Below are 24263 nucleotides of genomic sequence, written 5' to 3'. Positions count from 1 at the left end.
TGCAATGCTCACCACCCAGCTTGGGGCTGTATCACATCCAACACCCGCAAACATGGCAGACAGGCATTCACTTATTGCCCGGCCAACACAATCTCGCATAGTTTTATAGGCGTGCCCCAGGGGTGCAGCCAAAAGTGCATGGGCCGTCCCCTCCCGCTACCTTACGCGCACGTGTTTATTTTTAACCGTAGATGACTCCCAACAGAAGGCTAAAGATTCGCGCGATGCGTTCTCACTGAGCTCCGCTCGCCCCCTGCTCCCCTCCATTAAGAAAGGTCTGACCACGTCCCTGTCACACACGCACACCCCATGACCTCTGTGGGGGCGAACCTACCTTCTCGGGAATAGACCTGGCACCCGTCTCACCCCGTACCACCGCAGTTTTGCCAGGCGCGGCCAGCCAACTACTCTCTTTAATGACCGCCCCTCCCCCCCCCCCCCCCCCCGGCCGGACTCTGCAGAATGCCCCGACGGGTATGCGACGCGGATTCCCTCTCCCGTCTCCCGTCACAATAATGGACTGTCCAAAATATCTGTGTCTTTTTCAACCACTCTACACGCACGCTCTCAACAAAGCAAAATCCCATCGGCAAAATACATGCCTTTCAGTTTATGTAAAGCAAAACATAAGTACCCCTCCACGCACTACTAATGCATTTTCCTCGTTCGTTTTTGTGAACTCGCATTGCGAGCCTGCTGTACTCGTAGGGTAAACTGCTCCAAAGCTGGTGTGCCTCTGAACGGAGAGCGGCTCTCCCGATCCCGCCCCAATTCGAACGTGTGGCATACCAAACACCGGTCATGTCATGTCTGCGTCTGTGTCTGTGTCATGTCATGCGCAGTCCTGTTTAAATGCGACAGCGTTTCTGCTTAGGCCGGCTCTTCAGTGATCGTATCCTTATAATGTTGCACATCTACTCGGTGCTCTATAAGCTCACCCTCGCTCAGCCAGCATAACTACCTCTGGACGGCACCGACGATGGCTGTGCATTCGAAGATCCGCTATCACTCTGGCCGAAAAATTTTCAGACACAGCACCAGTTCAGCACCCGCTGGCCTTCAGCGGCGATGCAGCAGAACACATTTGGCAGCACTGGTGATTGCAATGTTTGACGCTTGAGGTTCTTTGGAATTAGATGGGGTTGATGTAATAATGCAGCTGCAATTCCTGAGCACTTTTGCGCAAGTCTTTAAAGTTGTGAAATGCAGGACGAGATTTCACAAAAATAACACCCAGGTTATTATATCTCTTTCAGCTAGTCTTGGTAGATGGTGGCAACGAGTTGATAAAGCTGCCCCCTCCCCCCCCCCCCCCCTCCAAGTGAGAGTGAGATCATCGGATTCGTTCCTCTTCGTTTTATTGCCCTTTTTACCTAATTTAACTTTAACAGACGCCAGAGGCCACCGGATGATCAAATACCTTTTGTATTTAAGCCAAGATGTCCGTGTTACAATGGCTCACTGGATCCTTTGCCAGCTGATGGAACTCGGGGGTTTGGCCGGATTGTATTTTGTTTGTTTGTTTTTTTTTTTGTTGTTTTTTTTTGCTCCACAGCGATGGGCATTGAGGACTCAGTGACCGTGGATTGTAGATCGAAACGGGATCAGAGTCGTATATTGGCATTGTCAACCCCACATTCGTGTAGGAATGCTCACCTTACCTTCAGAATTAAATAGTGAAAAAATAGATCAGATAGTGACGAGCATGCGCGCTTTCCAATCTTGGAACAGACTCGACGACCGGCGTTGCAGTCTCCGCGGACCGCACGGTGTCGGCCCACCCTCCCCAGCTAAACTAAGCGGTGGCCAATGAACGGACGAGAACGATGACGTTTCTGAAATAGGTATCTTTTAAAGCTTTAGAACGTTAATGAACATGTCTAGAAGGCAGTTCATGCGAATACTTCACCTGCACGATTTTAACACGCGCCCGGGTGGGGTGTCAAATTAATCCCCTGAGGGTTTTTCCTAAATAGTAGACAATTAAATAGTAGATCGTTTGGCGTCAAAAATTTGGATGCACCTTCTTAGGCCGCTGATCTGTGGCAGGTCAAAGTCAGGCCATGGTTTCAGTAAAGTCAATTTCTAGGGAATCGTTCAATCTGATGCAACAACGGAGAGTTAGACAAAGCTATATGTCTTCGAGATGCTTTTTTAGGCAACACAACAATTGAGTGAGCAAATTAGGTTGACCTAAGGTCAAGTATGAGAGTCAGGCCAAGTTCAAGACCAGCCGGGTTTATTACTTTTTGGCTTGCTGTGTGCGATAGTTTCTGGTGCTCATTTCGTAATCATTGATAGCAGGAACCGCATTATAATCTTCCATTGTTTTGTAAGAGGTCAGAATAGGTCATTGACCTAAGATGACCCAGGACAATATTTTTTTAGGAGCATATTGCCTAGCGTAATCTTTGTCACTTATTCAAATGCATAACTCACAGCAGTCTTGTATGACTTCGTCACCATAACCTTCAAAAGGTCAAATAAGGTCACTGACCTTAAATTAGTTTATGGCCTTTTGCTCGGAAACAGTTATCTAGGTTCTTGGGGGCAGGTAGGAGACCAATCCGAAATTTTACCCTGTTTGGCCTTGTTTGCTGCTAAGGTACCTAGGAACCTAATATTTTGATTTAAGTGAGTTCACGTGCAGAATCAGTACGCCCTGTGAATTTGGTGTCTCTATGTCTCTTAGTTCCCGAGATCTCAGGGGGGAGGCAATATGACACCCACCCGAGTGAAGGGTAGCCAGCCGACCACCTGGGCGCGTGTTAAGATTGCCAACAGGAACGGATTGGCATTCGCAGCACCGCGTCGTCGTGCTGGAATCTGGTGGAGAGCTGGAAAAGAAGAGGTCAAATTTCTATTTTCGTGTTGCTGTAACCTTTAAGCTATCCAGAAGTTAAACTCAAAATCAGACAGGTACAATAAACATCCCAGTCTAATCTTCGAACGGTGTGAATTTATTTTGAAAGGCTTTCGGAGGGATTTTTCACAAAGGTCGAGCTCGCGCGCCCGGTGTCCGTCGTCTGGTGTTATCAGCAGCGGCCAAACTCCGCTCAGTTTGATGAAAACTGCAGTCCAGGTCCATCAGTGTTTTTTTCTCCTCAGACTATGAGCACATGCCCAATTTTTAGGTAATTAGTTTTGCTAGTGATTCTTAAGAAGGGTTGACGTTCTCAGGTAACGTGGGTTGACCCTTTTCATTTCTTACCTCACTTCGATTCACTCTATCGAACAATTATCAGGCATTTACTTTTTGCCGGGTGAGGAGATATTGCTATTAGTGCGTTTGATGCTTTTGTTTTGTTGCTTTTTTGACTCAATGATATACATTTTCGCGTTTTGGCATTTTGAACAATTCATCCATGCATTATCGATCTATAGATACAAGTTTCAGATCTATATGCTAAAAACATAACGGCTTTTTAATTCGGCGTGGCAGCTCTGTAGATCTTAATTTCTTTCACTCGCCACCATATTTGTGTCCAATGGGCAGTGCGCGGATTCGATTATCTTCATATTATCTTGAATACGGTTGACGGATGAATGCCGCGTTTGTGACATGCGAGGCGAAGCACAGATTGGTGCTGCGACTAATAGTCATCATATGCGACTGATAGCCAAATCCGATCACGTTTAAAAACTCGCCAATGCGATGCCGCTGTCAAGGCGGTATTCGGGGTCCAGTGACGCCCCCTCCCCTCCGCGTAATGTTTGAGAGGCAGTACAGAAGGATGGAAGCTATCTTAACACTTGAAGTCGAAATTTTTGTTTAAGATATTCATGCATGTAATATGCAAAGAAAAGTTGCGCGGAGTACTTTCCCCGAGCATAACGGCGCTGGCCTATTTTTTCATCAGTATGGCACTTGGGAACTTGGGTATGCCGGAATGCTTTCATAAGTCGACACATTTAAATCACCGTTAGACTATGTGCAAATGCTGCCAATGCGGATCAGAGGCATCAAGTTTTAACCAAAGCAATGCAGTTTTGTACATGGATATCGTCCATTTGTCCCGACACTGACACAAAACAAGCCCCACAACGCGTGCTGGGTATTAGCCAGTTTCGGGATAAGCACAATTCTATTTTTCCGGGAATATCGACCATCTCTTCCGCACGCCCCGACCCTGATCTCCTGCGCTGGCATGGTGATGTGATGAACCCTTTCAGCTGCGAGTTGTCTTGGAGATCACCGCAATACACCACTGACCTGACTTCTATGGGGGCACCCCTTCAGGTGCCACCATAGCAAGAAGTTCGATGAACTTTGGTTGAGGGAGGGGGGTGTACCGGTCACTCATACCCGTCCCAACGGGATGTGACTCCTAAGCCACTTCCTTTCCCAGCACAGCCAAGTCGCACGGGCCGCATGTGCATCGAGGGGAGGAGGGGGGGGGGGGGGGGGAGCACCATCCTGCCGGCACCACTGCGCGTGTTAGCTGTCGCCGTGTTGTCTCATGCGGCGTTCAGATGCCCCGCAGAGTTCATGGTGATGGCATTGTCGTCTTTGTCCTTAAAACGCACCGGCGCGATGATTCCTGAGCAGTTCATGACGCTCCGAAGTGTGGATGCATTATGGAGCGGCCTCTTCTGCAAAGGCTCCCGGGAGGGGGGGGGGGAGGGGAGGGAGCGTCAAGCAAAACCAGTTGTTTTGACCTTTTAAGCCGACCGTCCAGGTAAAAGTGAGCCGCGTCCAGGAACCGGACTTACCAGCGGACACCATCCGGAAAGCTGATCAGTTGTGAAAAGTAACGGGTGAAAAGTAACGGGGTGAAAAGTAACGGGGACTTCCGGGGCATTACCTGATCATTATTGCAACGCTTTGGATCGCTTCAGGCGTTCTCATTCTCCCTTTTTGTAATGGATCTCTCACGAATGTTTTCGCTGTGATACGCGATGTGGCGTTCCTCGATGCAGCCGACGTTCAAGCGCTTAGTTTTGCCAAATGTTTTTTTAGGCGGGCTGAACGGTGAAAAGGGATTCAATGTCTCATTTTCTTCCCACGCATGAGTGGGGGAGTCCAAGTCCGAGGACTGAAGCCCCCCCCCCCCCTCAACTGAATTCTAGGGAGCAGCAACCTAGCCGACATTGTACTGAAGTGACGCTCGAAATGCCATAGGGTTTGAATGGCACACATCATTGCACTGGCGCATCGGAGCATTGGTATATTGGGCGGGAGGGGGTAGGGTCACGTGGCGCAAAGTACGTCGGTGTTGAAAGCCCGATTTCATAATGGTGCATAATCAGACCAGATTTGCCGTGAAGTCCCTGATTTGCCTTTGACGCAATGCAATACATTAACTCGGCATATTTTTGTACCGTTAAATTGACGTAAGAATGTACCTATTGACTAATGGTGCCACCGACATGCCAGTTGTAATGCTTGGCATAGCCTACTTTCATCTCTCAGTTTTAGCCCATCTTTACCTATCATAGCTCCCATCAATAATTAAGCAAATGCTAATCTCCCTGCACTATTCTTGAATTGCTTGTTTAGTAGTTTTAACATCGTTTTGCAGGGAGTGCCGTTGTTTTGCAACATTCAACGTTACAGTAAAGCTGTACGCGCCCCAGCGGATCGGCGCGGTCACCTCCGTTCACCTGTTCATGGGGGCACACCCATGGGTGTTCATGGGTGTGCCCCCGAGCAGAGCAATGCGCGATGTTTGCCTAGAGCTGCTCAAGTTTCTTTCAGGATCGTTCAGTTAGTGAAAATTTCAAAAATGGTTCGGTCATGTACGCTCACAACTTCAGAAGACCACCTGCTCTGCGCTCTGCATGAGAGTCTCCATGGGCCGTGCTGCATCGGCCCCGATGCTCGGATGAGGCGGCAACCAACGGGACGGGTGGGGGGGGGGGGGGGGAGAGAGGCACCCTTGTTCCTCTGCCCGTGCCGCGGCTTCATTGCAAAGTATGAATGCATGGATTTATGTGGTTGTAGTAAGGCTCAATGGCAACAGGTGAATGATTTTGGACGAAAACAAACACAAATGCATTTGCTTTCATCCCATGCATATGAATTAGACGTTGATGAATTTACTTGGCTAGTTTATAAGTATAAAATGTATTATTTAGCCATGTGAATCCTATATCCCATTTACCGCATTTTTGGCTCGGTCAGCACCCCTTGTCTTTCGGAAGTCGGCGGTCGTCAAATTTTGTTTTCAGTGATGGGTTCGATGGAAATATGCTGTTTGCAGCGTTTTGTGCCGTTCAGGTAGTGTACCCACATATTTCGGCGCATTGCAGAACAGTCACGATCATTCGTTTCTGTTGAAAATCCCCGCTGTAGTACACATGCATACAGCGAGCCTATCCCAATGTCTTACCAATGCATGCAGTGAGCCCATCCCAATGTCTGACCAATGCGTACAGAAAGCCCATTCCAATGCTCGCTGAGCAGACGACTGCAGGGCTGTCCTAGTGGGACGGCCCGCTTCAGACATCTGGGCTCCAGTTAGCTGCATGAGTAGGTCTAAGGACACCCCTGACTCTGGTTTCGAGTTTCACCTCATTTGACCTCAATTGCCCCGTAGGTCACGATCTAGAGATGTAAATGTTTCACACAAACGCGAGTCCACATGCTTGTTGGGAAAATAAAACTAAAAGCTGCTTTGCGCGACATTGTTTTCAGGAGAAATAAAGCTAAACAACGCCTACAACTGCATTGGGGAAAGTGAACATAACGCCTTTTATCGCATTGGTCCCATTGTCAGCATGGCGATCCTGGAATCGACCATCGTAGTCGCCTAAGTAGCTTAATTAAAATACGCCTCATGAACAGGCCTATAGAACCCTATGTATCCAGACTTCTAGTGTATCTAGCTTTCTTGGGGGATGGGGGAGGGGAAATTGTCCCTTCGTTAGCACCGCACATTCAACTGGACATCCGGGAGCGTGTTGAATATGCTTTCGTTTGTATATGAAGGGCCAGTTCGTGTTAGTGGGTCTCTGATCGCTAGGACGTTAAAATAACAAAGACCTTGAAAAACAAACGTCAAGACTGTCTCTAGGTAGCAAATTCTTCCATCTAAGAATATTACCAAGTTCATTATAGGCCAATGACCTCTACTGCTCTTTATGAAGCTAACATGAGAAACCCGCTGACGTGTTGTGTTAAGGAATCCGAAGTAAACATCGGGAGGTACCCCATAGAGCAAATTACTCAGTCGTAAAAGCTTTTGAGCTTTAACCTAGATCTAACGCTCTTAAACAACCTAAGATCAGTTTCACTATTTGTTTTCTTAGTTTAACCCTCGCCCTGATGGTGGGGGTCGATGCGACGCCCCCCCCCCCCCCCACACACACACTCCCGAGATTCTCTGAGGATACCTCTCCGGCATGTCATGCAAACGCGCCCAAATTTCCAGCAGCTGATGGGATGTCCATTGTGCGTGTTTTGACACCAGAAGCGTGTCCCGAGTTCTCTAGTTCCAAAGCAGCGGCAGTTTTTGAGGCACAATGCACGGCGATCGTGGGCGGCGGATGGTGCACGCGGATGGTGGGCGGCAGCCGATAGTGCCGCGAGGATGGTGGGCGGCAGCCGATAATGCCACACGGATGGTGGGCGGCAGCCGATAGTGCCGCGAGGCGCGCGCCGCCGGCGACATCGTTACATTAACGGAGCAATGCATCATAAAGGTATGCTCGGAACGCATCCAACTATTCGCCATTGCACCACTCAAAATCAAACCAGGACACGCCGTTCAGTTTTGGGTCGCTACGAGGCATGACCTGGCATATATGAGCATGTAAAGCTAAACATATTGCATTTCGGGAAGATTTGACCTTTGGCCTGGTACGATGGGGTCAAGCACTAACATAGTAACATAAAACTCATAACCAGTCGCGAGACTTCGTTGAGATCAATTCACTGGTGTTTTACGCCAAGCCCTAATTTGGAAAAGGCAGGAAGTCGCCTCGACTCCCCCCCCCCCGCACTTCTAATAGTCCGCTTATAAGAAGCCGTGGATTAGGGCGAGCATTAAGCCATACATTGTCTGGGAAAGCAATTAATATTTGCACGACAATGTGTAAACCTCTTAAGTCGCATTAGCTTCAAAGCTGCCCTTAGAAATGCCCCGCCGACAAGTGAGGCATATTTTTTTACCCTCTGCAGTTCAGTGACCTTTAGTCAGCTTCATTTTTCCTTTGCGTCACCAGAATGACAATATAATCATTCGCATATTCTTTACTTTTGGCATTGATACGCGAACCGCTTGAAAACCACCATAAAAAACCTTAGAACTGGGAAAATTAACCCTCACCCGGGCGCGCTTCAAAGCAGGTCATGCCCGTAAACAAACTGCCACGGCTGCAGGTCGGCGAAAAATCAGAGAATCGATGTCAGCATCGCATCGCATGACATCGCATCGCATCGCATGACTTTCCATGGGTCCGGCACCACTCTGAGGTAGTTACTGGTTTGTCAGGTCCAGCGTGAAAGTTGAATTGGCCAGTTAAGCACGGGTATATAAGCCGTATTTTGTTTTGTTGGTTCAGACGCCAGTGCAGCTTGGAGCCTCAAGCATGCGACACCTTCAAGTCGTCTGCGTCGTACTGGTAGGTGCAACTGAACCATCTCACTTTGTTCTGCTAAATACTTTGATATTACTGTACAAAAAGTTGTGGAAAATCTGTGTTCAGGCTCGAAGCGTAAATCGAAATATTCTGCTTGACCATAGCAGAATTGGCTCGCCCCCGTACTGCAACAGTTACAGGAAGTGTAAATACTGAAGCCCTCTGGAAAGACGTTATCCATGCGGCTATTCGTGCATTTCAACACACGCCTGACACCATACCCGTGAGAAACCCATCAACGCATATTCAGCGCAATTTGAGCCCTTTCAAACGTCGTGCAAACGCTTTTAAATGCTCCGTTATTTCCAACTTAGCGCAGCCTGTAAATGTGCAATGCTCTTTAATACCATACGCTCTTCATGCAATATTTTTCGGGGTTCTGTCAATGGTATTTTGTATTATAGCACCTAACAATATTTCCAATGACGCTCAGCGACATAATTCAAGGCACAAAAGACGCAACATATTTGGTTATATAAGCCAACCGCGGTTTGGTGACTTAAAATGTGCTTTGCAAATATGGGACGAGAAGATCAAACTGCTGGTCCGGTACATATGGCATGGCTTTTTAAGTAGCCATAGGTACGCGGGCATCTCAATAGCATTCGGTTCACAATTGCAAGCACTTGCCCTTCCAAGGAAGGAGGCACCAGGAACAAGGGTCTCCCACCCTAAAAGGTGATGTAATTTTCAAGTTGCGGATGAATAAGTGTCGGTAATGTAAAATTTGACGCATACAAGCAAAACAAGGAGGAAGCACAAATATCGTTTTGTTGTTTGCCTCAAAAAACATTGCTCGCGTCGACGACACGCTAATGCGCATTTTTGGAGTGTGAAACTTGTTTTGTTTCTACATAAAACAGGTAGTTTCACGTGACAGACATCGTATGTCCAATGTTTGTATCTTTACACAATAAGCTAACCCAATTTAGCTCAAATAGAACCTTTTACAGGTTCTTTAGCTCACGCTGACAAGCTCAATAATATCTGATTCTATTAGACACCTGTCCTGTCCTGACAAGCATAAGACCAGAATATTCTTTGGGGCTGGGGCCAGACATTAAATGTTTTTCAACCAGTCAATCGTCAAGTGCATAATGTCCCTGGGTATCGTCTTGGTTGAGAGCGAGGGAAACATGGTTCATGAGACGTTCCTGGCTACGTCTATTGCATTTTAAATTTGGTACAAATCAAGATCCCAGTGTAATACTTTCATGTCTAGTAATAATACGTCAAGTAAATGCAATCAAAAGGTGCACCCTGAATATTTAAAGAATACAAGATGTGTGGTTCTGCCGCCTGAATAATAAACGTCAACTTCTATGAAGGTATGCAGGTCAGTTTCAGTCTAAAAGATGGCATGTCTTTATGAAACACTACGAAATACATACTCAGCATGTGGAAACTGGCGTATCCTCACCGGACAATAGAGACATGGTCATAAGAATTGCAAAAATCCCAGCGTCGTCCACGGCCAAGTCAGACACATGCCGCTGCAGCGTTCAGGTCGCACCGAGCTCTGCTCGGCTTCCGAATCCGCGCCAGACTGGCAAGCTCACAGAGCAAACCATTAAGCCGCATGTTCGCGTGGTACCGCGGACGACGGCGGCGGGCCCGACGTGCCTCAGGCGCGGCGTCTGGGTCGTGTCCAGGTCAGAGGTCAGGCGGTGCTAACGTGCAGCAGCGGCGCCTCCCACGTCTCGCTTACCGTCCAACCACACGGAAACAACCACGTGCGGTCTGAAGTACACCCCGGAAATTGTTGAAATGTATGTGTGACGGAGCGTGCGGCGTCCTCCACAGGCGGTGTGGGCCGCGGCCGATGCCGCAGCTGCGGCGGCCAGCGAGTCAGCTGCTGATCCCGGCGCCGCGCCAGCCGCCGGCCAGGCGGCCCCTGCCAAGAGTAAGGCACGTCAGTGTCTGACCTGCCGCTTCAAAGACCTGCTCGGACTGACGGCCGACAAGGCCAAGGACGATGCACAGGCGCCCAAGCAGCACATCAAAGTCAGCCCTGGGGCAACCGTTAGGCCGGGCCAGCTGAAGCCACCGTGCAAGGTAGGGCGGGCCTCACATCCCGCACATAGGCCAGAAGGCGTTCGAACACAAACAGCAAACACGCCGACCAGTGGCGGTCGGCGTGTTCGCAATTGTAATTCGGGTGACTGCTGTAAGGGCGGCCAGTACCACGCACAAGCTCCCAAACAGTTGCTAAGCGCGTGAAGCTTTTTTTCTTAACCATCTCCCATTTTTTGGTAACCAGAAGAGAATCATCTAGTGCTCGAGCCAGGACGAAATGATCAGGAGAGGCCACGCTGGCTTTAAATGAGCCTCCTCTCCTCGTAAAGAACGAGTTGATATGCAACATCATTGAAGGCTTGAGCAATGGGGAGGGGCCACGTGTTCGTTGTTTGCGCTCCCTTCCCCACGCATTTGCCCCTGGTGACACAAACGCTGAGCTCCGCACTAGAAAACAACAACAAAGCGCATAAAAACTAAATGAGGAGACCGCACAGTGAAACCAATACTGAAAACCTGTGAGGAGAATCAAAAGCAGACACTCAAAAAAATCAGTCTACGACGTGCACTAATGCAATCCCACGACCAAGCTGCCGTCATCCATGTTACTTCATCGTAGCCATTCATTCTGTCATGGGCGGGACACTTCGCGGTCAGTTCCATGCTGGGTCTTTTCATGAATTCCTGTCGGCCCCCTAATCGTTGTGTTTCGTTGTTACAGAACCGCCGAACATGGCATGCGTCAAATACTGAGCCCGCTCATCGCACGGGTTCAAACATATGCAATCGGTTGCTGCAATGTATGCGCTGAGATGTCCATGAGGCCGTAAAATTGCAACTAACACAAACTCAAGGGCCTGATTGTCAGACAGATAGCGCTGGTTGCAACACAGTAGATAAATGTGAAAGACTTCCCCTCTTCTTCTTCTTCTGTGTGCACTGCTGAAGTTGCAACAATTGTTGGGAGATGCGACTCGTCTTCTGACCTATTCGTGATCGAAGTAGACAGAACTCATGCTGATTCACTTCCTCCTCTGCCATCAGAACGAAACCTGCGAGGAAAAGAGTGGCCGCCAAGGTCGTTTCTATGAGCCCTACGGGGACGACTATGACGGAGACCACAGCTATGACGGCGGCTATAATGATAATATTGGTGAATCACGCCATGGACATCCCTACGACCACGGCTACGATGACGGCTACGACCACGGCTACGAAGACGGCTACGGCGGAGACAACGAACCCAACAACGATGGTTACCATGACTATGGGCACTTGGGCGTCCGTGCGTTCGAAGAAGGTGGCGGAAACGAGAGACCCTACGGTGGCAGGCCCTACGGTGGAAGACCCGACGATGGCAGGCCCTACGGTGGAAGACCCGACGATGGCAGGCCCTACGGTGGAAGGCCCGATGATGGAAAGCCCCACGGCGGAAGCCTCTACGACGAAAGGCCCTACGGCGGAAGGCCCGCCGGTGAAAGGCCCTACGGCGGAAGGCCCGACGATGGAAAGCCCTACGGCGGAAGGCCCTACGACGCAAGGCCCTTCGGCGGAAGGCCCGACGGTGAAAGGCCCTACGGTGGAAGACCCGACGATGGAAAGCCCGACGGCGTAAGGCCCTATGGCGGAAGGCCCCAAGGCGGAAGGCCCCAAGGCGGAAGGCCCCAAGGCGGAAGGCCCCAAGGCGGAAGGCCCCAAGGCGGAAGGCCCCAAGGCGGAAGGCCCCAAGGCGGAAGGCCTTACGGTGGAAACCCTGACGACGAACCTTTCTACGGCGAAGGGCCACATGGAGGAAGGCCCAGCGGCGGACGACCTGGCGGTGGAAGACCAGACGGCGAACCTTTCTACGGTGAAAAGCCCCATGGAGGAAGACCCAACGGCGGACGACCTGGCGGTGGAAGACCAGACATTGGAAAGCCTCACGGCAAAAGGCCCCACGTCAATATCTACATCCCGATCGGTGAGTGTGACAGACTCCGTCCCTGCAACAGCGGGCATTGCCTGGCCGCCAAATGCGTTGACTGTGTGCACAACATACACTGTGCATATGGCTACAGCTGTGCTGCCAACGAATGTGTGCAATGCACGCTGGACAAGCACTGCCATGGCAACAAGGTATGCCACGCAAACCAGTGCGTCGGCTGTGTCTCGAGGGGACAGTGTCCTTCTGGCCATTATTGCGTAGGCAACACATGTGCTCCACTTGGAGCCGTCGGCGCCAAATGCTCCCGTAACTATGAATGCGGATACGGCAAGTGCAAGGACGGGTACTGTCAACAGTGCACAAATGACGCGCATTGCGGCAGTAAGGAGTTCTGCGGCAAAGGCGAATGCAAGCCGCTCAGGAGTGCCGGCCTCCAATGCAAGCGTGATGACAGATGCGAATCAAAGCGCTGCCTGAACAACGCCTGCACGGAGTGTTCGAACACGCTTCCGTGCCTAGACAACGAATTCTGCGACCACGGAACGTGCAAGGGCCCCAGCGACGTTGGCGCCAATTGCTGGATCTCCTCCCAATGCAAGTCGTACACCTGCAGCCGCGGCAAATGTGCCCAATGCGCGCACAACAGCGACTGTGCCGTCAACCGGTTCTGTGACAAGGGCGTTTGCCGGGTGAAGCGCCAGGTTGGCGACGATTGCTCGGACAGCGAGCAGTGCAAGTCTAAGCTATGCAATCTTCAGCAAGAGAAATGCGTCCAGTGCCGCAACTCGTGGGACTGTGGGGAGGAGTTCTGCAATGAAATGGGTGTTTGCATGGCGAAGAAAGGCAACGCAACGCAGTGTGACGTAGACTATGAATGCAGCTCTCACAAATGTGTGTCGAACAAGTGCGTAGCATGCAAGGAGAACAAGGACTGCGGCAGCGGCCGGTACTGTGACCCGGAGGGATACTGCGCGCCCCAAAGAACCTTTGGAGAAGCCTGCATCGTTAGCGACGATTGTCGGAATCCGCTCCTCTGTGGCCTGGACAGCCGCTGCGTCGAGTGCCGCACACATCTGGAGTGTGGTCACAACATGCGCTGCGACACAACGGGCAAGTGTCGCCCGAAGATATGTAGTTATGACTCCGATTGCCCAAGCGGACTTCAGTGCTTCGTTGGCATATGTGGTGAATGCGCTACAACTGCAGACTGCTCTGAAGATGAGATGTGCGATGACTATGTTTGCGTGTAAAACGGTTCTGCGCAGTCAGAAGACGGCAAATAATCTGCATAAATATCCATATAATTACGCGAGCTCCAGCTCCAGAAGTGTAATGGTGTGCGCCAGCGCCATGCCGGGAGGGTCTGCCTTGCGATCGAGGTACTTGTGAACCCGTGCTATGAGCTTGCCTCTCCACCGACGGCGGGTATTTCGATGATGACGAGTGCAGCCCAGCAGCCGCGGCTGTTGACCGCTGTCAGGCCAGCAACCAGCGCGTACCAACAGCAACCGACTATGACTGGGTCTTCTCACGCAGGCACAGGAGTGCGATGCGCAGACCCAGGAGTGTCTGTTTGCATCAGTCGCAACGGATGCTGTGTCAATATGAGCAGCTGTGAACTTAACGCGTCAGCCATCGTGGATAAGCGAGTGGTTGTGCGGGCTACTCTGAACGTCGAACAGCTAGCGGTGACTCAGGCTCCCGCAAAACATGATCAAGCCGTGGGCAGGACGAGGCGTTGAAAATCCGCAGGCGACGAACATGCCAGCATGTTAGGGAAAAGTGTGTGATAATTGTAAAAAGGTTTTAAAGACATGTCTACACGAATACACGGGAATATTTTATGTTATTTGTGTAGCCGTCCAGTATGAGCATCTGACCCATCGGCAGTGGATCCACAGATAAGTTGGAGGGATGAAGGGTGTCTTAGACACCATACTAAAACCCGGCCATCAATGTTTTGCATAGGTCAAGCACGTACCGTCATTGAACATCTATTTACCATTCACTCGCTATTTTTGTGCTGCATTTTCAGACCTGTGAGGAAAGAGGGGCGCAGGTTAACACGACATCTTTCCAATCCGCTGTTCTTCCTTTAGCGCAGCAACTCACCTAAAATTGAGAAGTTCCACGGAGATTATTCAACATTCAGTTGGCGTATCATTCCACAAGTAAAAAGAAAACTGTTGTGTCGGTGGTTGAAGCGCGCCACTTAGTATAGCGCCATTTCCATGCAGGCTGCTGGTCCACGCCTCGGGTATCTTCCACTGCATATGGCTATTGGGCTTCACTGCACCATGCTTGACAGAACACACATCTGAAGTGCTTTAGGGTGTGTGTCGATGCCTGGCTGGCATCACATTGCGTCTTCGAACCGTTACATGTCCCTCATTTAGAGGGCAGCGATTATTTGTTGCAAACAAGCACATTGAGGCAAGAATGCCGGTTATTTGGCTACCCGCAGCTGCCGACGCCGCTCGGTTTCACGGAAACCGCAACCCCGACCATGTGAGTACATTACTGTTCCCAGTCAGAGGTGGAAACCGCGGACCCCGACCATGTGAGTACATTACTGTTCCCAGTCAGAGGTGGAAACCGCGGACCCCGACCATGTGAGTACATTACTGTTCCCAGTCAGAGGTGGAAACCGCGGACCCCGACCTTGTTCCCGCTCGGGAAATGGGTCTCGAGGGCTCAGACCGACACGCAATGAACCGTTCGGTGTCGGTGGTCTTTGACCGAAATGAAGGCCCGTATTTAGTTAATGATAATATCTAAACAGGGCAAGAAAGCGGGACCAGATGTGTTGATATTACGCCCAAATCGGTAGGAACCCCATGCAATCGGTGAATTACGTTGGCAAGGGCTCGCTGCACAACAACCGTGGGAGCCCCCTCCCCCTCGGCATTAACCAATCAACAATGACTCATGTATTCGACGCCCCACCATACTCACTCCAAGCAAACACATCCGGCGGCGCCCACATTACCCCACTCATTCTTAGCCCACACACGGAGGGATCCCCCCCCCCCCCCCCTGCCAATGCCCTGACAGTGTTGTGGGCCCATCTGTGCGAGTCCTGGTTGAGCTAAGCGAAGCTTTTTTAATGCATTTAAACACCCAGTAAAACCACACACATGTCCTGTTTAAAACAAAAATATCAGGTTATTTTACCTGCTTTTCACCGATGCGGCTACTGGGCCGGCCTCGGGTGTCCGAAGCTGGACGACGACTCGTTCCCTTGCCCGCGCTCGGGTGACGGCTCTCCATTCGGACGACGCCCACCCCCCTTCCCCCCCCCCCTCCCCACGCTCATCCACAGTAGGGTTGCCCATTACTCCTCCGGCTACGCCCACCACTTGGAACTTCCCACAGCTGCGCATACGCCTGAGGCAGCACCCTGTCCAGTACAGAGACGACGCCTCTGGCGCTTCCGCGCTCTCGCCTCCCGCCTGCCGGAGTGAGCGCTGCAAGGGGCCACCCCACGGCGCGTCCCTCGGAGGCCTGGAGGTAGACAGTGCACCTGATGGGACGGTGAGGACCCTCGACGGACAGCGAGCGCCCGGCGTGACCTGCGTTTACGCCTTACGGTCTCCTCGGCCGGCGCACTCTGGAGATTCGGCCTGACCGGCCTGTCCGACGACCTGCTCCCCTGTCGCTCCCCTATGAGCGTCGATGGCGGATAGACCCAGCGGGCCGGACCTCCAAATGTCAGCCAGAACGCCTCCTGCGCCGATGCCCCCTCCTTCTTGAGGCAATAAACACCCATACATGTCAGGGTCTCGTCGGTTCCAAGCATAAATAATCCTCCTAATAGAGACCAAAAATGTCCGCTCCGAAATGCTAGGCGGTCGGTTCCGCGTTGGCCTGGGGATTTCTCCAAGCATGGAGACAAGGTCTGGTGCCGCGAATGTCAGTCAAAACACTTCTTGCGTTGGTCAGTGTCTTTGAGACAAGGAGGGGCCTCTGAATCAGCCAGAGGCCCACTGTGCTTCACACGATATTCTATGTCGGCAGGGGGCCCGAGCCGGCTAGGACCCAATTGCTGAATAGGGGCAGCGTCAAGGCCATTGGAGTCAGAGAGCATCTTGCGTTGGTCGGGCCTTCTGGCAATGCAGGAAGATATGAGAAATGACAATCAAATATTACCAAGTAAGAAAATAGAAGGGCTCGTTCAGTCAGAGGAAACCCGAGTCGAACGGTGGTCCCTCCGCTTCGTTTTGGCCAGCAGCCAACAAGCAGAACAGCGGCGTCCCTGTGCCATCGATTGGACCTTCCGTGCAGGCAATGGAATACTTGCGATCTTTTCAACGAAGAGCCCGCCATACGTCTCATCTCAAGAAAACTATAGAATCGATGGGGTCTCCCCCGGTACAGCCTGGACTTACTTTTATAATGCAACTCAAGGCAGATGTCTTCCCGACATGGCAGAAAGCGTACCAGTCTGCGCCACCCAGCGGCCGTGGGCAGAATGTATGTTTCGCACTTCCATCGCTTGGCAGTCGCGTAGCACGTGTAGCCGCAGGCGCAGCGGGACGCGCGTTTGTCCGCGTGACTCGGAGGGTGCTCATGGACGTCCTCATGAATCAAATACGTGCCGCTGTCCGTGGTAGAAACTAAAGTAAGAGAAGTTCAAGCAAAGTTGATAAAGGTATACGATGACCACAGCCAGAGAACGCATCATAATGGTGCTCAGATGCAGCTGCTTCAACGTATACACGGCAATGAAACGTTAAACCATCGGATAGAGTTAAAGGTTTTGCAGTATGAAACAAAGCGGATTGCATTGAGAGGGCCACCTACATCATTAATAACTATCAGACTGTGCCCAGTGCCAACCCCAGCAAACCTTTAGGTTTTCAAGTATGCAAAGAGGCGCCTAGCTCGAAACATTTGAGAGAGACCATTGACTCCCTCCTTCAGCACTCACGCCGTATGGCAGTATCGCACGGTCTTCTCGAGGATCACAGTCCAAGCATTTCGGGTTGTCCGATCGCATGCGTGTGTGGTCACCCTGTAAACAAACTGCCGTGACCTCTCAGCATAATTTGTGTTCGGATTTGGACTTTAGTCCCGCTCATTTGCCTCACACAGAGTCGTATCTAAAGAGATCTGAGCCTACGCCATAGGCAAAGCTCTGGAGAGATTTCCGACCAGTGCGATACCGGACAGCATAAAAGCAAAATCTGAGTATTTCGTCGACCTGCCCTCATGTCGACAGGCGCACACAATATCGTTTTCCAGTTTTTATAGTTAGCACCAAGTTATGCTCGTTAGAAATCCCACACTGCAGAATGAGATCGGCCACATTGTTATTTATGTCCATCACTTTTTTCCGCGATACTTAACACTATCGGTAATGTCAGCATTGAAGCGGGTAGAATTATGAATAGCCAATCCGAGGGACAGAGGATGATATGCATCTATGATAGCTTTCTTTTTTGACCAAAACAGCGCTAGCCATTCAGTGCATTAGCGAGCAACATTATTCACATGGATGAGACAGTAGTATTAGCCTTAGTCCTCGGAGAAAATCCGCGCAATGGAGATATGGTTGGATTGATATTTCGGCATCATGCCTTTATCGAAACAATGGCAGAAGTCAATTCAAAATTGTTTGCCGATGATCCTACTCGATTTTTCAGGTTTTTTAACAGTAGACTACAGCTTTTACAGGATACCAACATCTAGGTGATTAAATAAAGAGTGATCGCCAGTCATTGCCACGATACAGAGCCTATCTAAGAATTAAGATGCGCGAACATACGTGTACATGCAAGCGAATTCAAGCAAATAGGCATCACGCATCACGCTTCATTCAAACATGCAAGCGAGTTGAAGTGAACAGGTGTCACACATCACCCATCAATTATGCATGCAAGCGATTTTAATCGAACAGGCATCGCACATCACGCGCCAGGTACCACTTACACATGTGAACGATTTCAAGCTAGCACACATCACACAGAAAGACACAAATCACGTTCGCGCAGCCGGCCATGATGAGCGCTGCATGTTGAGACTTGGTCGCCGACTTTTTATTAGAACAGATTCACCTGTTTTCCTGTTTGGGTGGTCCTGTGCTCTGTATATGGCTTAAGGCTCTAAAAGGGGCATAGGGTCCATACTTCACTCGATTTCAGCCTGAGCGTGTTTCGCCACAAAAAAAGCTCACCGTAAGGGGTATTCCCTGTTTTGTTTTTAGCTTCTCGCAGGTGTTCATTATATCTCAAACGGATAGGCTGCATAGACTCCCCGACATAGACTATGTCCCTCCAACAGAAAATATGCTGTTCAGTACGTTTTTATTTGATCACGTCATCGTACCTTGCAAAACGTTGATTTAGTTAATTGACGACTGATATATTAGGAAGCGCGCTCACGAACGCCGGATGTGAACGACTCGACAATTATATTATTGCTGACCTTGGATCGCCGCATGGCGATCGAAATGACAAGATTTGAATAACGTTACCATGGCACCATGGATGTCTGCGTGACCTTGAAATAGTCTGCACTAAAATGTCTACACATCTTTGCAGGTGTATAGCTCAGAAACTAGAGGTGTTCAGGTCTTAAGGAGGGCAGTGCTGTGTACTGCAGCGAATGATCTTCAAGACGGCTATTTCGGTTCAAGCCCCTATACAAATGTGAAACATTCCCTTTAACCTCGTAAAAACAAATTTAAAATGAGCACTTAGCGTAGGGAGCTAGCCAGCACTCTCATAGGCGCAAGGGTAACGGAAGTTCTCCTCATCTTTATAATTATATCAAGTTCTGCCCATATTTAGGTCCACGCGTTCAGCGTTTTCGCTTTCTAATATTATTGCATTATATCTGCTGGGCACATGCACTTGTAATAAGCAGATCATCATACTCCCCATTGATTTCTACGCAATGGAACTCCTCGTTATATGCACCTACACCCAATAGTTTGTTCATTATCGGTACGATGGCAGACCGATAGCCCGGCCGCCTGTCGCTGCAGCGGTTCTCGCGGAAGGGTTTTCAATGTCAATGTCGATTTCATTGTAATGGTTGGCTGCATAAGCATGCAAAGCACATCATCATATCCGGCGTTAAACTGTGTGCGGTTGGCGCTTTGGCCATATGTACCCGCCTGGCGCCAAGCGTATGTGTTCATTATCGATACCAAGAGAACCCGATGTTCCAGCAGTCATATCTCGCATAATTACAGAGTGTACGTGTACACTTCTCATGCACTGGCTTGATACGCGTTGATATTGGTTAGCCCCGTCGCCGTCGAAGCGATTACCTGGTGTGTTTAAACCATTTTGTGACGACCGAATAACCGCCGGTCTCAGCCCGCTCTATCGCTCTTTTCATTCCAAAGCTCAACTCGTCTTTCGTTGCGCGTTTTGTCGCACCGAAAGCGCACATTTTTGTTTTATTTAGTGGGTGTTGCCGTTCGAATAACAGCCGGACAATGAACGATAGCCGCACTTCAAGTGCGCGGAACTTAAGGAAATTACCACTGTGCGTCTGAGAAGCCAGAGGTACGGGGCTCAATCCCCGCGATGCCCACCCTTCCTAGCAGCATGAGAGGCGGACGACGCCATATGGCCTCAGAGGTGAGTGCGTCGTAAGACCCCAACAACACACAGTGCGTGGAAATGTGTGTGAAACGTGTTTATCAACAGCAACTTTTTGAAAAGCAAAACTTTGTCCAAACTATTCAGACTGGAGATCAATTGCCTGCAGGTATCATTAGCATTTCGGAAAGGCTCGAAGCACATCAGAGCTCTGCCTGACGGTAGTCGGATTCTGCTGGCCGACCCAGGGTTCCAGTCTTGGCGTAGTCATGCATTTCGGCAGAAGAGTAGGGGGAGGGGCAATGATGCAACTCTAAAAAGAATGTTTTACATTTGCATGATGTTTTGAACTGAAATAGCCATCTTAAAGAATATTTGGTGCAGCTCACAGCCCTGTCCTTCATAAAACCTAGACCCTTGTAGTTTCTGAGCTACACGTCCGCGAAGATATGCAGGCTTTTTGGGGAGACTATTTGGGAGACTACTCAAGGTCATATCGGCATCAATGACGCCATATTAAAGTCATTTAAATGCTGGCATTTCGTTGGCCATGCGGATATCAATGCCAAGAACATCGCCGAATCATACATATCTGGCACTTGTAAGGGGAATTTCCGGCTATGACGGCTGTCGATTGGCTCTTGACCTGTGCTGCGCGAGGTACGATGACGTAATCAAATGATGACGCATGGAGGAACATATTTGCTAAACAGAGAACCTTGCAGTCTAAATAAGTCATTCCACGTAAAAGTGTACCAACAGTCATAAGTGAACTTTTTATAAAATCTAATGCCTCCTTCAATATCTTCGGATGAGGAACATTCCCTATATCAAGGCACAGCCCGTACGTGACATTTCCATGAGTATGTGGTGCAATATGAGGAAGCACTTAATACCGATGTCTGTAGGTACCTGATGAACCAAAGGGTCAGGGAAATCGTCTACACTTCGTCCACCCAAGCAGTCTCCATTTTGTCCATATGCGTTGGATGGGCTAATTGGAGTGTTGCATAGGCGCATTTTTTGCATCCCAGCCGCCAGAGACTTTTCTTGACGAAATATCTCAAGATAGACCTCGGATTTCTAGCGAACTGGAATCCACCGGCAAGGCTGTCAGAGCGCTGCCAATTCTGGCACTGATAAATGCAAGTAAATGCGAAGGCATGCTGCATGCATAAAAAGTGCGGTCTAATTTAACGTTGTTTATCTCTGAGAAGGAAAAATAACACCCTGGGAGCATTTCTGCAATCCAAAACAAACGATGCAGCGGAACTTAATGGGGGGGGGGGGGGGGGGGGAGTGCGAGGGAGTTCTCTTTTTCTGAACAGTCAACCCCGTATGGAAAAGATGCACACTTCATAAAGGTAAGGGGATCAGCCTCAGCCCTCACCACCACCACCGATTCCCACTGGACTCTATCATTTGTTCAGAAGATATACGTTCGGCCGCTACCTCTCAGTCAGCTCCATGGTGGTACAGGGTAGCCACCTGGTTCGTGACCTATTAATATCGTATTCACCATGCTGGACAGAGATTGACATCTAGCGCTGGAAAAGGACGTAAGTAGCCGAACGGCACACTCCTCGTCAATTTGATCCTCAAACATGATGATTTGGTTCTGCGGCGACGCTGCGCGCCGATGGGCCACTCATCAAGTCTCGCTCGTGTGCGCATCTGCTCGAGGTCATTCAAGAACTGGCCTTGCGCAGAGCCAGCGAGAAAGCAGAGCGATAGAGACGCACATAAACGCACGCGGAGGGAGCAAAATCACGTTGGATATCGGAGGTTGTCAAATCAGCTCTTGAATGAGCCCAGTTCTAAAGAAGGCTGCCCAGCTGTACTATCCTTTCTCGCTATAAACCAACGCATCTCCAAACGCCTGGTGTGATCCGCTTTCCGTTCCGTTCCCAAGAGACCTAGCCTCCCTTTTTTCCTTAACGATCACGACGAAAGCGGCATCAGCAAACAAGCCCGTTGAAGGCGCTCGCCACTGAAGGAGAGGCCCCTGTGAGTATGTGTCGCTGCATATCGTCCTATCGTTCAAGGGCACAGTTTGCAGTGCCACAGTCGGGGCGAGGTTGTGAGGTGCGGCCGCTCGTCGGCCATCTGATGCACTCAAGCCGTGCTCCGCAGTCCTGGCCACTTTGCCGGCCAATCAGAAGATACACGGGCCCGGCCACGAAGGTTGGCAGAGCGGCGGCGCAACGTTGCCGTTGGCTGAAGGCCGATGCGCGTGGCGTTTCTCCGCCGGGCTTGCAGGCAGCCGGACAGCATGGGATGCCGACCGGCACTGCTGGAGTTGCGCCAGCGTCGCAAGACGGCGTCCGTACGCTTCTCCAGTCCGGATGAGCCATCGCGCGAGCGACCATTAGCACGACGAACTCAGTCCACGCACGCTGCGCCCTGGGACCCACCTCTACCCGCTCCGGTGAGGCTGCTGCCGACGGTTCTGTCGCCGAACGATCGGCTGCGCCCGCCGACCCTCCTGAAGCGGTGTCCGACGCTCCCGACACGGCAGGAGGCGCGAACCGCCCTGTTGGCCACTGCTGGACACCTGCGCGGACACATTTTACGAGCTTCAATCAGCCAAAATGGTATTTGAGAAACATTGTTTCGCCGACATTACAAACATGCAAATTTTTGATGGCTCCGATTGATCGATTCCACCCATTATATTCTTGCTGCAGACAGTAGTAAGGTTAACGACTCCAGATCCTTAAAAATGATCGATTCCCCACCTAAATTAAATGCGAGAAGTCTGGAGATGGGGAACTGGCGTGCACGCCACCACTACCTAAAAAGGGAAAGCAGGATAGTCATGCAATAAACCGGGACAACATACTGATTCACAAAAAGTAATTCCGAAGACCTGCAACATCGTGAATATGGCTCTTTTCCTACGTCAGCAACATCGTGAACAATGGTAGGGTGGCAGAAAGAACTATTGGTGATAGAATAATATGACCTACACAAGTACACAAGGGTATGTTGCAGCTTTCCCACATGTAACACAACACAAGGCAGCTGTCACTGGGCTCAGCTCCTTCAGGGGAAACGATAATCTGACTGTGGAAACATCAAAATGACACCCATTTAAAGCCTCGGTGAGATTGCTAAGAGGAGAGGTGAGTGCGTGGGGGAGGGGTGGAGGCGTGACGGGAAGCGGACAAATCTTCATCTGTTAGGGTCTCTCGGTCTTGCCGCGGGAGAGAACGGCCAGACCGAGAACGAGAGAGGCCAAGTACGAGGAGCAAACACTGAGGATGAGGGAGCGATTAAGACAGCGCGAAAGGTCTGTATTTTTAGGGTTGTGAGGTGCCGATGCTGGACGACCAGCCATCAGCGACGCCAGCTCCCTGCGCGTGTGAAATTCAAACTCAGGCTTAATCCCACACCAATATGACAGGATTCAGCTTTGGTCTGTGATGGCCTCCCCTTCTGACATAAGTGGGCTGAAATTAGTGGCGGCGCAGTGTCACGCGCGACCAGACCGAAAGCCACCATTGTCCTATTTTCTTTGTATGTTTTCGGTGATGCCATCAGCAAAGTGTTATTATAGGTTATTAGGATAGGTTATTAGGTGATATAGGATAGGTTATTCGCATATGGGTAATAACATCAGAGATTTCTGACAAAGCAACTAGATCCGTCTAATGCAATATAAGAGCCGGTAATTACTCCAGCGTTCAAACACGATTTGCGCAGTTCACCATATTCAAGCATTTCCGCGGTGTCGCGGCACGTGCACATGGTTCAATAAAATAAGACAATGCTGCGTAGGAAGCACTCGACGGCGGAAGTGGCGACGACACCATCCAGCTTCACAACGCACTGCCTCATTTAGGCTGGGCACTGTTACGATATTCGACCAACTGAATAAAGGAGTGGGATGCCAATATTTCTAACGTGTCGCTATGTCGATATTTTGCATGCTTCCACGCCTTCAGATCGGACATCACTGCCTGTTGCTCCTTTCCTCGTGCAAGATTGGCCAATGAGCATTGAGCCGACCGGCAGTAGACCCAGCATGTAGGCGCCGCGGGGCTGGCTAGGCTAGGCGGTTCAGATGTCAGGGTTTGGGGTCATAGGACAACACATAGACTACCAACAAATGTGCGTGCGGAGGCCTCCACGGAGCCAGAATGCTGGCGGCGCAAATTTGTACATAATCTCGCACATCGAACTGG

General features: G+C 50.3%; 1 protein-coding gene across 1 annotated transcript in view; it reads right to left on the bottom strand.

Annotated features, from left to right (window-relative positions):
• Positions 1 to 10019, bottom strand: part of LOC119106035 (uncharacterized) — a 33781-nt gene extending 23762 nt beyond the window's left edge. Inside the window, exon 1 of the mRNA XM_037229628.1 lies at positions 10004 to 10019. Coding sequence (XP_037085523.1) covers positions 10004 to 10019 — 16 coding nt within the window. The remainder of the gene's footprint in view (positions 1 to 10003) is intronic.
• Positions 10020 to 24263: the final 14244 nt, after the last annotated feature.

This window comes from Pollicipes pollicipes, unplaced genomic scaffold (genome assembly GCF_011947565.3).
Source record: "Pollicipes pollicipes isolate AB1234 unplaced genomic scaffold, Ppol_2.1 Scaffold_6138;HRSCAF=7277_pilon_pilon_pilon, whole genome shotgun sequence".
Classification (NCBI taxonomy): domain Eukaryota; kingdom Metazoa; phylum Arthropoda; class Thecostraca; order Pollicipedomorpha; family Pollicipedidae; genus Pollicipes; species Pollicipes pollicipes.
This window is presented reverse-complemented; position numbering and strand designations above follow the sequence as displayed.